The sequence below is a fragment of the Bos indicus genome, chromosome 22 (assembly GCF_029378745.1).
Source record: "Bos indicus isolate NIAB-ARS_2022 breed Sahiwal x Tharparkar chromosome 22, NIAB-ARS_B.indTharparkar_mat_pri_1.0, whole genome shotgun sequence".
NCBI lineage: Eukaryota > Metazoa > Chordata > Mammalia > Artiodactyla > Bovidae > Bos > Bos indicus.
In genome coordinates this window covers 57,560,847-57,575,027 of record NC_091781.1, presented here as the reverse complement: position 1 = coordinate 57,575,027, position 14,181 = coordinate 57,560,847, and the positions used below count along the sequence as shown (strand labels likewise).

Here is a 14,181-nt window from a genome sequence, read left to right as displayed (position 1 = left end):
CAGCAGAGCCACGTTCCTGTGTGCTGGGAGCCCAGCAGGGCCAGGCTGCATGCTCACAAAGCTGAGGGCCCTGGGGGAGGCCCTGCCTTCCCCCTGAAGAAGCAGCAGGTGTCAGCCAGCCAGGAGGCCTCACTGTTTTGTGGTCTTATTTAACTCAGCTCTGGGAAAATGTATTTCTTTCACAGTTGAATTATGTGTTCTTGTGGCTAAAAATATAGTCTTTTTTCATTTGATTCAAACTTTACTTATATTGTTAATATAGAATCAAGACAAAGGAGTGTGTGGGCATGGAGATTTGGTTCTGTCCAAACTGGCAGGCCCACCTCCTGATGGGCTTATTGGACCAGCATGTTTGGGCAAGTTTTGGAGCCTCAGTTATTTTCCACTGTACAGTGAAGATAACATCAACCCCTGGTAGTACGGAACCTACCTTCTGTTCCTTAGAGCTTAAATCCAGCAGAGTGAAACTTGATGCATACATTGTTCATGAATGCATCTGCTGTCCTGTGTTAAATTAGAATCATGGGTCACTATTTAACTTTCAGTGTAGGTTTCAGCTCAAGTAGATAAGGCCTGCAGATAGATGGCACGTTAGACATTTCTGTATGCCCTGCAGATCCTGGCCCCAGGCCTCACCTGATGGTGGTGTTCATGGATTGAAAAGAATTCAGATGACTTCTTTTACCTGTGTTAGGACCCTTCAAACACTTGGCATTCCACAGCAGTATACCCAGGGTTATGGGATACGACCCACGTGGTTAGAGACGGGGAATCACTGAGTCACAAAGGCTTACTGAGCAATGCTGTTCTGCCTCTGTGTTATCTGATTGGCTAGATGAGTCTATTGAAGTCAAGACACTTGTATCTTCTAGTCTTGTTACTGATGAGGCAACAGAAAACTGCAGGCTTTTAAAGGTTTTTTTTATGTGGTATGTGTGTCCAGTGGCCTGTCTACAGCTTCTCTGTCAAGCCCTCAGGAGGCTCTGTGCCTTTTGAGCTTTTAGAGGGCAGGTGGAGACCTCGACTGGTGAACTGTCAGGGGGTGTAGCTGCCCAGTGGTGACTGTGACTGTTTCATTCAGTTCCATGTATCTGAAAATTGATTTTTGTGTCCTAGATGAAGAAGTGGAGGATATGTACCTTGTGGATTTCACACAGAAGATGATAGACAAACAGAAAGAAATGGAAGCGATTGGCGCCAGTAGAGGTTACAGAAAGACTGAAGAAAGAGACGATGATGAGGGAGCTCTTTCTGAAAAAGATATTCCTCCGCCCCAGGATCCTAGTGAAGAATGGTTGGTGATATTATGCCATTTGGTCATGTTAATGTTGTCAGACTTGGGTTTACTTTTTGAGAGCCATATTATTTTGCTATTACCAAGCCATTTCTCTCTAGTCTTTAGAGACTCCACTGTAAGTAGGATTGCATTTATAGATGTAGACGTAGTAGCTGCTACTTAAAATAATTACAGATAGACTGTGTTCCTGCCACGTGCCAGGCGTGGAGGCGTTCTTTCCCGTTTCATTGATGTGGAAGAGTTGTTTAGGCAAAAAAATGTTCCTTTCTACCCACCCTGCTACCTTACCCAGGTCCTTATTCAGGCATCATCATGTAGATAGCATGAGCTCTGTTTCCAGTGAAAACGGGCTGGCAGAACTGATCTGGTGAGCCTTACCCTGGCTGTGGCATTTTCTGCCAGTATGGTTTAGGGTATCACGGACCTGTGTCTGGACAGCACGGGCTCTGCCTTTCACTGGTGGTACAGTTGTGATCAGGTTCCTACCCTCTCTTGGCTTCAGTTTCCTCGTCTGCAAAACAGGGATGGTGATGCCTAGTAGGTGAATGATGGAGAAACCAAACCAGTCTTTTCTTTACAAAGAGACTGCAGAGGAAATGCCATGGTGATTTTTCTGTACCTAAGACGTTGTTTAGAAACTTGTTCAGAAGGGCTTGTGATTGTGTGCAGGTGCACTGATGCTGTGTTCCTGGGAGTAACCCTGCCTGACCCTTCCTGCCGGTGTGGAGCCCACCCGTCCCCGCTGAAGGCTCAGATGTCCACATCATGGGAATGTTTGTTAGGAACTGCTTAGGGTTGTCAGCAGGACCTGTTGATCTTTTGTCAGCCGTTTCCCCCACGGGAAGGAGTCTTATGAGTGAAGAGAGCGGTCCCCGCTGCTCGGGAACACAGAGAACGTGCATCTTCATGCTGCAGCAGGGTCTTCTTACCAACCTTGTAAACCACTTCCATCTGAGGTGGCCTTAGTGGCTGTGCGCTCACTGTAGCAGTCACAGAGGAGCGAGTGTGGTGCCGTCCCTTTCGTTATACTTCTCTTCAGCATTTCTAGTCTAAATGGTCTCTCCCTCGTCTGGACTCTGATAGCACTTAAACACACCTCCTGCTCCTTTGGGTCTCCTTGTTTAGTCGCTAAGTTGTGTCTGACTCTTTGTAACCCCATGAACTGTAGCCCGCCAGACTCTATCCATGGAATTTTCCAGGCAAGAATACTGGAGTGGGTTGTCATTTTCTCCTCCAGGGATCTTCCCAGCCCAAAACTTGAACCCGCATCTCCTGCATCTCCTGCACTGGCAGCTGGATTCTTTACCACTGAGTGACCTGAGAAGCCTGTATTGACACATAACTGGCCTCATTACCAGAAAAGGATTGAGTCAGACTTCTGCTACTTTTCAGATCCTGCCTGCTCTTGTTAGGAGCGTTTCAAGGTCTGTGCCCTAACTCCCCAGCACCCTGTGGAGAGGGCATGACTGAGCCCTCCTGTGTTCCCCTTGGCCTCGGGTGATTGTTCCCCTGAGAGCTTGCGTGTTGGTTTTTGTTGCTGGCTGCTGTCCTGCCACTTCTGTTTCAACGAGATCTGTATGTTTTGGAGGCCTTTTCCAGAGACAGAATAGCTTATGATTGCTTTTCATAGCAGAAATCTCGTCTCCTTTGAAATCAATGTCTCCCCCCCTTATTAATGCCTCTATGATTACAACCAATTTGTTACCGATTTGAAGACCTTGAAGGGCAGTTGAAGGTGTCACGTGCCCCACAGGGTGAAGGAAGATGTACTGAAAGCAGTTCTCACACTTTTTTTTGTTTCTAAATTAGGTTCCAGAATTGTAACTGCTTGTAAAATCCTTTTGCGGTTAAGTTCCAGGTGGTGGAAAATCTTGCCACAAAAATACTGTAAATAATTACTCAGACCATCTGGTTAGGTGGTTTTGGTTCTCCATTCATTGAAGGAAAAGAAGAAAAGGGAGAAACAGCTTGTTGCTGTTGGAGGTTCTATTTCTGTGGCCATCAGCTTTAGGACTGTAGTTGTGGATTCCCAAGCTCACCTTTTAAATCACAGGCTGACAGTTGCACTTGGCGTGTTCAGCTGGAAAGAAAAGACTCACAAAACCACAAGCCACACGCGTGGGAATCTGACCTTGGGCTGGTCCAGCAGCAGTGCTGGCCCTGCTGTGCTTTTAGCCTCCTGCCGAAGGGTCTGGGGCAGAATACCTGTAATTCAAAACATAAAAATCTTTTGCATCATGATGCAAATGAAATGCTATCCATGAACACCTGCCCTCATTTCCTGTGGTGGGCACTGGAGTACTTCACTGGCCTTGCTGGCCGCCTGGTTTCCCTGCCTGGTGCATGAAACAGGGTACTTAACTTTGGGTACTTTGCCACCGCATGCGAAGAGTTGACTCATTGGAAAAGATTCTGATGCTGGGAGGGATTGGGGGCAGGAGGAGAAGGGGACGACAGAGGATGAGATGGCTGGATGGCATCACTGACTCAATGGACGTGAGTCTGAGTGAACTCCGGGAGTTGGTGATGGACAGGGAGGCCTGGCGTGCTGCTATTCATGGGGTCGCAAAGAGTCGGACACGACTGAGCGACTGGACTGAACTGAGGAAAGAAGAACAATGGTAAAAGATAACAGACTGGCCCACTGTTGAGGTGCTCTTGCAGTACAAAATGTGTGTTGCCTTGGCTTCCTCCTTGTTAAAGAGTCTTTCAGAATACTTCTATTTGGTTCAGTTTAGTCGTGTCCAACTCTTTGCGACCCCATGAACTGCAGCACGCCAGGCCTCCCTGTCCATCACCAACTCCCAGAGTTTATTCAAACTCATGTCCATTGAGTCGTTGATACCATTCAACCATCTCATCCTCTGTCGTCCCTTTCTCCTCTTGCCCTCGATTGTGCCCAGCATCAGGGTCTTCTCCAATGAGTTAGTTCTTCGCATCAGGTGGCAAAGTACTGGAGTTTCAGCTTCAACATTGGTCCTTCCAGTGGATATTCAGGACTGATCTTTAGAATGGACTGGTTGGATCACCTTGCAGTCTAAGAGACTCTCAAGTCTTCTCCAACACCACAGTTCAAAAGCATCAGTTCTTCAGCTCCCAGCTTTCTTTATAGTCCAACTCTCACATCCATACATGACTACTGGAAAAACCATATCCTTGACTAGACAGACCTTTGTCAGCAAAGTAATGTCTCTGCTTTTTAATACGCTGTCTAGGCTGGTCGTAGCTTTTCTTCCAAGGAGCAAGTTTCTTTTAATTTCATGGCTGCAGTCACCATTTGCAGTCATTTTGGAGCCCAAGAAATTAAAGTCTGTCACTGTTTCCCCATCTATTGTTACCCCATCTATTTACCATGAAGTGATGGGACCGGGTGCCATGATCTTAGTTTTCTGAACGTTGAGTTTTAAGCCAACTTTTTCATTCTCCTCTTTCACTTTCATCAAGAAGCTCTTTAGTTCTTCTTCGCTTTCTTCTATATTTTTATTAAATTTTTAATCCACTGGGAAGAATTGTATCAGTTAGAAGAAACAAAGGAAACAAAAACCATCAAATTTGGGAAGACTGTGAGGAGGTGAGGAGATCTGGTACAGAGCATAGTTATTATGATGCTGAGAGAATGTTTGAAAATGTATTCAGTTCAGTCGCTCAGTCGTGTCTGACTCTCTGCGACCCCACAAACTGCAGCACGCCAGGCCTCCCTGTCCATCACCAACTCCCGGAGTTTACCCAAACTCATGTCCATTCAATCAGTGATGCCATCCAACCGTCTCATCCTCTGTCGTCCCCTTCTCCTTCCACCTTCAATCTTTCCCAGCATCAGGGTCTTTTCCAGTGAGTCAGCTCTTCACATCAGGTGGCCAAAGGATTGGGAGTTTCAGCTTCAACATCCGTCCTTCCATTGAACACCCAGGACTGATCTCTTTTAGGATGGACTGGTTGGATCTCCTTGCAAATGTGTAAACCAGGTTAAAGTAATTTCTGAGATACTGCAGCTGGGGTCTGTGTGGAGTTTTATCTTTGAGATCGGAGATACACATGATCAATCATTTTCTACAGTTTTTAAAACTAAGATTTAATCAAGGGTGCAATGAACCTATTGTGTGTCAACTTTTAAGTTTGAAGAGCATGTTTCTACCAATGGTGGTGGTCAACCACCAGCCTCAGGTTGAGGGTTTTTCTTGGTGATGTGTGTTAGTTGCTCAGTCGTGTCCGACTCTTTGTGAGCCTATGGACTGTAGCCGCCAGGCTCCTCTGTCCATGGAATTCTCCAGGCAAGAATACTGGAGTGGGTTGCCATGCCCTTCTCCAGGGGTTTTTCCCAACCCATGGATTGAATGTGGGTCTCCCGCATTGCAGGCAGATTATTTACAGTTTGAGTTACCGAGGAAGCCCTTGGTGATGGGTTTGTGATGGAGCCTGTATTAACTTCTCATTGTGCACCAACTCCTTATCTTAGGGAACTGTATGTTATGTACAGTTTTTCATGTCTTTTCACTTTGATTTCAGGGTGGATTATGTGGATTCTTTAGGGCGATCCCGGCGCTGTATGAGAAAGGATTTGCCAGATCTGCTGGAAATGGATAAAAATCTTCAGGGGAGGCTGTAAGTGTGTGACATACAATGCTTTGCCCAGGTTTGACATGCAGACACAGGGATTGTTTTGTGAGCGAGGCTATTTTTAGTTAATTTTCTTTGGGGCTCTGTTGTAAGAATATTTGTTAATGTGTAAGAATGTTTGCAGAAAGCACTTTTTGTGGTTACATGCACATGCACACATAGCCCACGTTCAGAGAACAACTTGGGTGGTTGGTCACCCATACCGAAGCGGTGAGCTAGAGCCTGTCTGTTCACTTGGGAGGATGTCTACATAGTAACGGAGAATGAGCCCAGAGTAAATGAACAAACCACTGCATAGAAAGTGCATTTAAGAATATAGATTTGGTTATCCCGCAGCAGATACAGTCATGGACCGACAAGGTGGGGGCAGGGAGGGAGGTGGCTTAGTCTTTCTTTATACCTTTTTGCATTTTGAAATAAGAACGTATGGCTAGATTTTTTTCTGTGGCACCTGAAGAGGTGATTTGTAAAAAACATCACAGAGAATAAAATCCTTCTTCCCAAGGGCAGCTATTGTGTGAAAAGTGTTGGGAGAAGCTCCACCTAGTCCATGCCAGGTAGGCCTGGGCCTGGCACAGGGAAGGAAGTGGGGAAGCCCTGAGCCACCGCCTGGGACACCAGACCCTGCACGGGAGGCCCCCACTGAAGGCCCATAGTTCCTCGCCCTGCCTGGCCTGCCCCTTCAATTCAGCCCAAGACCAGGCTGGGAAGGAAAGAGGTGTGAGTGCTGAGGCAAGATTTTATTATGTTAATATAACAAGCTGCCTGCTTGGATTAAAGAAAGGAAGAAATAGTTTTTTTGCAGTTTCCCAGTGGTAGTATGAGTCAGAAACCTCCATAAGGAACTGTCCTCTTCACAACTAGAGTTACTCATCCATGACCCCAAATGCCTGAACCGAAGCATTGCTATGCTACAGCTCGTACCTAAGATGATTTTTGCTCTATTCTCCTAGTTTCGTTAGTCCTGCAAATGAGAAAACCTTACTGTCTGAAGATATGAGAAAAGAGCTCCAGCGCCAGCAATGGGAGGAAGAAGAGAGGGAGGCCCTGAGAAGGCCAATGGGGCCCGTACATTATGAAGACATCCGTGAAAATGGTACAGTCATCTGGCAGATTTTTAAGTCATTTTTTTTTCTTGAACATTTAAATGGCAGGTGGGAAAGGAAATATTCACAAAGAAGTAGCTCTTCTGTATAAATAAATAATTCTACTTTTGGAGTTGAAAATAACTGTTCACTTTTTAACCTAACAAAGGGTCTGTTAATCCAAGTGTGTGCCCCAAGAATAGTGGAGACAGCCTGTGACTAAAAAGTTAATGAATACTTGTTGCGTTTATCATTTGGCAAATAGAGTGAAAGAAACTTCTAACGTTTTTTACCTGCTTCTTAAAAAAAAAGTGTGGAAGACATCCCTGTGTTCCTTTCTGCTTTGGTAGAAATTTGTCCTGAATCTAATTCACTGAGCAGGGAAATCTAATCTTTGGGGTAATTTTTACTTATTTCAGAGGCCTGGCTAGAAATTTGGCGTAAATCTAATTCACTGAGAAGGGAAATCTAATCTTTGGGGTAATTTCTACCTATTTCAGAGGCCCGGCAACTTGGTGTTGGATACTTTGCTTTTGCCCGAGATAAAGAGTTGAGAAACAAGCAGATGAAGACCTTAGAAATGCTACGTGAACAGGTACAGATTAAACTCAGTTGACTCGAAGGATTTGAACAGTTGGGTTTCTCATTGAATCATACTGTAAAAAAAAAAAAAATCTAGTAAAATTAATTAGAAATGTACATAGCTATTCAGAATTCAGACAGGTTTCATAAAGATAATTGCCATATTATTTTGGTGTTTCAGACTTTAAGATTATAGTTGTTCAAAAGTAACCTGTGTGACTTTGGTTTTTTAAATTTACTTTCCAATATGGCACTTTTAAAGGGGCCTGAGTAAGAAAATGGAAAGTTATTAGAGGGGGATTAAGGAATTGGCAGAATTGGTTGGTTTCCTAAAATGTTCCAGGATGCTCTATGAACTGAACTTCATAAAATATCAAAGGGCTTATATAAGAGGACTTACACAAGGATATTCATTTTGAACATTTCAACAGATGGCTTCTAAGAGGTGGCAGAAAAGTCAGTTTATTTTTAGAATAAAATTATTTCATCCTTTTCAACAGAAATATTGTGAATGGGGCTAATCATTTTGTAATTTTCTGTCCTGTTCAGACAACAGATCAGAGAACAAAACGAGAAAATATAAAGGAAAAGAGAAAAGCCATATTAGAAGCAAGACTTGCCAAACTCCGACAGAAAAAGATGAAAAAATCAAAAGAAGATGGAGCAGGGGAAGAAAACAGAGGTACATCATGGTTGTGTTTCTAAATCTCAAAAGGAAATATTTTAGTTCCATTGACATCTCAGTAGTAGGAATGGCAGTGCAGAAATCAACCATCTAGTTTTATTTTCTGAGCAAGCAGTGCACCTCAGAGGTATATCCAGGAACAGGAACAGTTTTCACTCCCAAGAAAATATCAGGTTGTAGACAAGGATGTTAGCAGTACATTTTGTTGCTTCACACAATAGCACAGTTCAGTAAGTGAGACTTAGAGGTAAAATGCTTAAAAGGTATTTTAGGATAAAATTTAGTTGTGCATGTACATATTTTAGGCCTATTTTCTTTGGCTGTGGCAGCAGTTTTTGTTGGTTATTATAACTGTGTTTTAAAGAAGACATGCATACAAAAAGGTAGTAAATAATTTACAAATGTGGGTAGAGACAGCGTACCAAGGTAGAGATGTGGGTAGAGACAGCTTACCACATCTGTCTGTTACAATGCTTGGAAACACTTCATTGCTGTGGTCAGACACACTCACTGTGTGAGTTAACGGTCGTCTGGGCTGAACTGCCCAACAGACTGCATAGACTGGCTCAAACCAGCTGGATGTCTACTTCTTGAGTTTAACATTGCAGCGCTGGGGGGTGTCCAGGGCAGGTGGTAGCTCTGCCCCAGACGGTCACCTGTTCTCCCGCTTCCTCCTGTCTTACTGCTTCTGCCGTTCCCGAGAGGGTTGCTGTCACCTGCAGGGTCACTAGCTCCCCAGGACCTGTTCATGATTCAGCCTGGGGGAAGAATGGGCAGGAACCAGCTACCTTTCTAGGAATGTGCTTTGGGATTCACACACAGCCTTCTCACTTACATCCCAGTGGGGCGGATAGAAGCTTCTCCAGCTCTAACATAAGCCCATGCCATTTTTAAATTCTGAACTCACTTCAGTTTAGCTTTGAAAGGAGATTGAGACACTTAAAAATTGGAAGATGGTCCATTTAGTTTTGTATAAATGCTGTCTTCCCGTGACATGTTAAATCTGTGTATTGTTTCTCTGTTTTTGCTCTACTCCTGAACATGTCATTTCCACAAGATGTGAAGTGCCACCAGCGTTTTTTTAAAACACTGTTTTTTTTTTTTTAAATATGGCCAGAATAGCCTGCAGACTGTCATCAGGCTCCAGCTCTCTCATCATCCTTGCTTTGCCTGAGAGTCTTTCTTTGAGTAATTGAAGGGTTTCTGGTCCTTCCGATTGTTGATCAGGGGAGGTGGGGTGTCATAGTGTCAAACAGAGACTTTGAAATCCATCCAATCTGGGTTTGAATCCCGGCTCTTCACTATTTACCTTTGTAGCATTTCTGATGTTAATTTTCCTTATCTGTAAAATGGGGATAAAATGGAGTACCAATCCTGAGTTTGTTTGGGTTGTTAAAGAGCTAAGTGAATTACTTTGTACAAAGTACTTAGCCTACAACCCGGCATATAATAGGTGCTCAGTGAATACCAGATATTGCTTGTACTCTCAGGATAAGTATGTTCTATTTAACTTTTTAAAGTAGTTGTAAGCTTTATTGTAATGAAGTCTTATTTCCTTTACAAAAATAGATGGAGATGTTATTGGGCCTTTGCCCCCAGAACCAGAGGTCACGCCAGCTCCTCGTACAGCTGCCCAGAGTAGCAAAGTGGAAGTCATCGTTCAGGAGAGGAAAGATACCAGACCCGGGGTGCCGCACGTCCGCGAGTGGGACAGAGGAAAAGGTGAGGGGTCGGTTCTCCCGAGCAGACTGTGATTCTGGTTCAGGAGGGGAAGGATATCAGGCCCGGGGTGCCACATGTCCTTGAGTGGGACAGAAGAAAGGTGAGGGGTCCGTTCTCCCGAGCAGACTGTGATTCTGGTGAGTCTTAGTGGTCCTGGGAAGCTTAAAGGATTCTCTAGGTCCTTGAGCTTGTTTCTTCTCAATAACCAGGAGCACTAGAAAGTGTGACATAGAAGACCAGGGTCTGCAAGGCATCGTGCCTAAAGGATGAGGAATTTTAAAGACGCACTTGAGGGCAGGTGTCGGAAATTCCTGCTGCCCTTTTGTGGTTTTACAGCTTCGGGATAGTATTTGTCCGCAATTTCTTTTTTAAAGTCTTAGGAAAGTTTGGTGCTTTAATGTAGTCTGTGTTTTTAACAGTCTCTTTTGTGCTCGCTTGAAAACAATCTGCGTCCAAGTGTATTAACTTGAATTCACACATGGTTCCACTGGTTTATGCAAATTTTTCTTTAAGTTTTTTTCTGTAAAGACACCGTGGTACCTGCAGTGGCCTCTCTTTGGGGAAAGACTTTGGTTTATGCCATTTTGAAAACAATCATTTCAGTGGTACATTCGCTTAAAGTGTTGAAGCCTGTGAGATCCATGACTCAAGTGAAAGATGCGGATGGTGCGTGGCTTTGGTTTGTGCCGCGGTTAGAGACAGATAGCTCTGCACAGTGCCTTTTGTGTCTTCTAAAACTCAGTAGAGGACAAAACTTGTGTTTTGCTATGAAGTACCTATAACGTGTCAAGCAAATGATTTAAACACTTAGTTATTTCTGTTTTAGTGCTTTTTTGGCATTGTCTCCAGAACCTGCCAAGCTTCTTTCTCCACAGAGCCTTCCTTGAGCTTTTCTCTGTGTGGCACTGTTCACTCTCTGTTTCTTAGCCTGCTTCCTTCCATGTGCTTTTGTAGGCATTGCGTGTACCTTGTAGTTTAGTTTTCCAGAGAATTTAAGGTGGCTTTTAAGAAATACATATGATAATTAAGAACTAAAAACATTCAAATGACTCAATAATCAGTTCTAATAACACTTTATTTTTACTAGACTTTTCCTTTGGGTACTGGTCGAAGAGGCAGTCAGATCTCCGGGCTGAGAGAGACCCTGAGTTTGCGCCACCATCGTATTACTTTGTGGACCAAAAGAGAACTGAGTCTCTGAGCAGCCAGGCATGGAGCCGACCTGCCCCTGCACAGAGGGACCCAGGGCAGCACTCTGACCAGAGCCATGACCCCTGCGCGTCACAGACATCATCTGCTCCTGCCCCCAGCAGCCCGCCACAAGCGCCGATGGTCACTTTTGAAACTCTGGATGATATGATATCATATTATAAACAAGTAACATGAAGTTAAAAACACTATAACTTGGGTCTGTACTGTTAATGGTGCCTTCCTCTCCCACAGTGGAGAAAATAACTTTAGGGACTGAATTGGAACTTTCTTTTCCTGTCCTTTCCCTGAAGACCCAGACTTCAGGCAGGATTTGAGAGTAGGGAAGAAAGTGAATGGTACTGTGGGAACTCTGGCCACTTAGCTGTTCATTTCATTCTAATCGGTATGGAGACACCAGTTCATCTGGATTTACATGTGAGCTGAGATAGAGTAGACATATTCTATAATATTTGATACTGAGGAATCTGTAATCCCAAGGAATTTGTAATCCTGTCTCTCATGCCCACTCCGATGACTTACTCAAATTTAAAGGCTCCATTTCTTTCCTTTTGCCAGTGCTGGCTGGCAGATGTCTTTGTTCCAAGCATTCAGCTTCCAAGTCAGTTGATGGAGCATCTGTTAGGAAGAATTTCAGCCTGCCAAATGGTAGCACAGAAGGGGACATTGGGGCACGAAGTGATCTGGTCTCCAGGAGGACCCTGACACTGGTGGAGAATTTAGGGTATCATTTGAAATGATCAGGAAGACCAGGGAGGACTTTGTAGTCCAGAAAAGTAGATGTTCATGTCACTTGCAGAGTAGGCATTCAGTAAGCATTTATTGAGTGACGGGCACACGTGGAGGCTGCTGGGCCTCGTCAGTGAGCGAGATGCATCTTAGCCATCAGAGTCAGTTTTTCAGCTCCGCCTGCTCTTCTGGTGCTGCGGATCTAGGCCCTCACCTCACTTGAGAGCCGACTCATCCCAGCCTGAGTAGGATGGACTTGGGCTGGAGTGAGGGGCTGCTAGATCCCTTTGTCTTTGCTAACAACAGGTGGGTTAGCAGTGCTCCAGAAGGACCTCCTGTGCCTGGGTACGTCTGTGTGCTCTCCCAGTGTCCTCTTCACAGCTGCAGACAAGTAGAAGTTGGCCACCAGGCCCACCGGGCTGTTACAGCTTCCTTCCTCGCCAGTGAGTCCTGTAAGAAGCACTGGGGCAGATCTTCCAAGGGCCCGCAGGAGCCCGTGGCCTCCGCTCCACAGCACGGCAGTATTGCTGCGAGGGCCCCGTTCTCATTACAATGAGTGCAAGCTGGAGCACAGGGTCGGTGACTCGTCATGCGGTATCCCAGTGGCAGATGGTGTAGGTGGTGTTCCAGACTCCTGCTTTCTCCAGCATCCTCTGCTCTCTGTGTTTACCCCAGTATTGAGCAGTATTAAAGTCCCAAGTTCTTACAGACTTAACCTCCGAAGTCCAGATCAAGGGCAGAGTTGCAAGACCTACAAAAGGTCATTTTGTCAGGCAAATATATCTAGCAAAAACAATTCATGAAAACCAACTGACCAAGCTTCCTTTTTTGCAGAAATTGTCAAACTCATCCTAAAATTTGTATGGAATTACAAGAGACCCAGAATATCTAAAACAATTTCGAAGAAGGACAAAGTTGGGGGACTTACTTCTTTATTTCAAGACTTACTACAAAGCTACCAGGATTGAAACTGTGGTTCTGATGTATTAATAAACAATGAGACAGGATTGAGAGTCCAGAAATAAACCCCATACATCTGTGGTCCCTTGAATTTTGACAGTGGTGCCAGGACCATCCAGTAGGGAAAGAATAGATCTCAACATGATTCTGAGACAGTTGACTCTCCACTTCCAAAAGAATGGACTTGGACACTTAACTCACGCCATGTACAAAAGCACCTCAAGGTGGACCAAAGACTTCAGCATTTCTGTAAAACCAGCTGAAACAGCTTGTAGGACAAATGGAGAGGAGACAGAAATTGGAGTACTAAAAGGAAAAACAGAATTGTTAGGTATCCTAGGGTCATAAGGGAAAATAGAAGAAAACAGAAGAAGGTAAATTCTAGGCAAATATGAGGGAGCTGGGAAGAGCGTGTATGAGGCAGAGGGAGGTGCGGAAGGTGGTGCACATAGGGAGAGCAGAGGGCCTGGAGAGGCAGGCTGTAGAGAAGGGTGGCAAGACAGGTCGGGCAGCAGGAAGCCCACAGTACGGGAGGCAGCGGGCTTCCCTGGTGGCTCTGACAGGAAAGAGTCCGCCTGCAATGCAGGAGACGTGGGTTTGATCCCTGGGTCAGGAAGATCCCCTGGAGGAGGGCATGGTAACCCACTGCAGTACTCTTGCCTGGGGAATTCCATGGACAGAGGAGCCTGGCGGGGTACAGTCCATGGGGTCACAAAGAGACGACTGAGCAGGTGACAGTTTCACTTTTATGGGAGACAGTGGTCATGGGAAGGGCACCCAAATAACCTCTTGTCCTTACCCAGGGCACCCACGGTGGAAAGCAGACCAGTCCGTGCACATTGGCTCATGCTCACTGTCAGCTAATAACTGTAAGTTGGATTTTCTCTAGGATTTAAAAACGTATAAGCCTCGTTCGAATTCCCCTTTCACAGCATTCAAACTAGTTGAGTGTCTTGTGCCTAGTTTTTGACATCGCGTTCCATTTCAGACCCAGAGTCCTTGAGCGTTAACACAATTCAGTTTTACTGGTTCTCTTGGGCCTGTCACACAGGAGTGTGTCCAGCAGATGGCGCTGGAATTCTTAGACGGCAGACCCATGCTCTGAAGCAGCATTGCCCAGTAGAAATGAGGTGTGAGCCCTGTGTGTCAGTTTGGTTTCTAGGAGCCACATTTAAAAAGCGAATTCTTTCTGTGGTACAAAACCATCCCTCTGTGTCTGCGGGGGATCCACCAGAGTCTGTAGCCGCTCGAGCTCCACAGTCCGCCCTCTGTGCGTGCAGTTCATACCCGTCCGT

At 45.1% G+C, this 14,181-nt stretch overlaps 1 protein-coding gene across 1 annotated transcript in view; it reads left to right on the top strand.

The window, feature by feature from the left end:
* CCDC174 (coiled-coil domain containing 174) overlaps window positions 1–14,181 on the top strand; it is a 30,562-nt gene that overhangs the window by 9,829 nt on the left and 6,552 nt on the right. Inside the window, exons 5-11 of the mRNA XM_019984980.2 lie at window positions 1,117–1,294; window positions 5,804–5,899; window positions 6,868–7,010; window positions 7,500–7,594; window positions 8,131–8,263; window positions 9,836–9,988; window positions 11,076–13,755. Of these exons, the coding sequence (XP_019840539.2) occupies window positions 1,117–1,294; window positions 5,804–5,899; window positions 6,868–7,010; window positions 7,500–7,594; window positions 8,131–8,263; window positions 9,836–9,988; window positions 11,076–11,374 (1,097 nt within the window). The 3' untranslated portion in view covers window positions 11,375–13,755. The remainder of the gene's footprint in view (window positions 1–1,116; window positions 1,295–5,803; window positions 5,900–6,867; window positions 7,011–7,499; window positions 7,595–8,130; window positions 8,264–9,835; window positions 9,989–11,075; window positions 13,756–14,181) is intronic.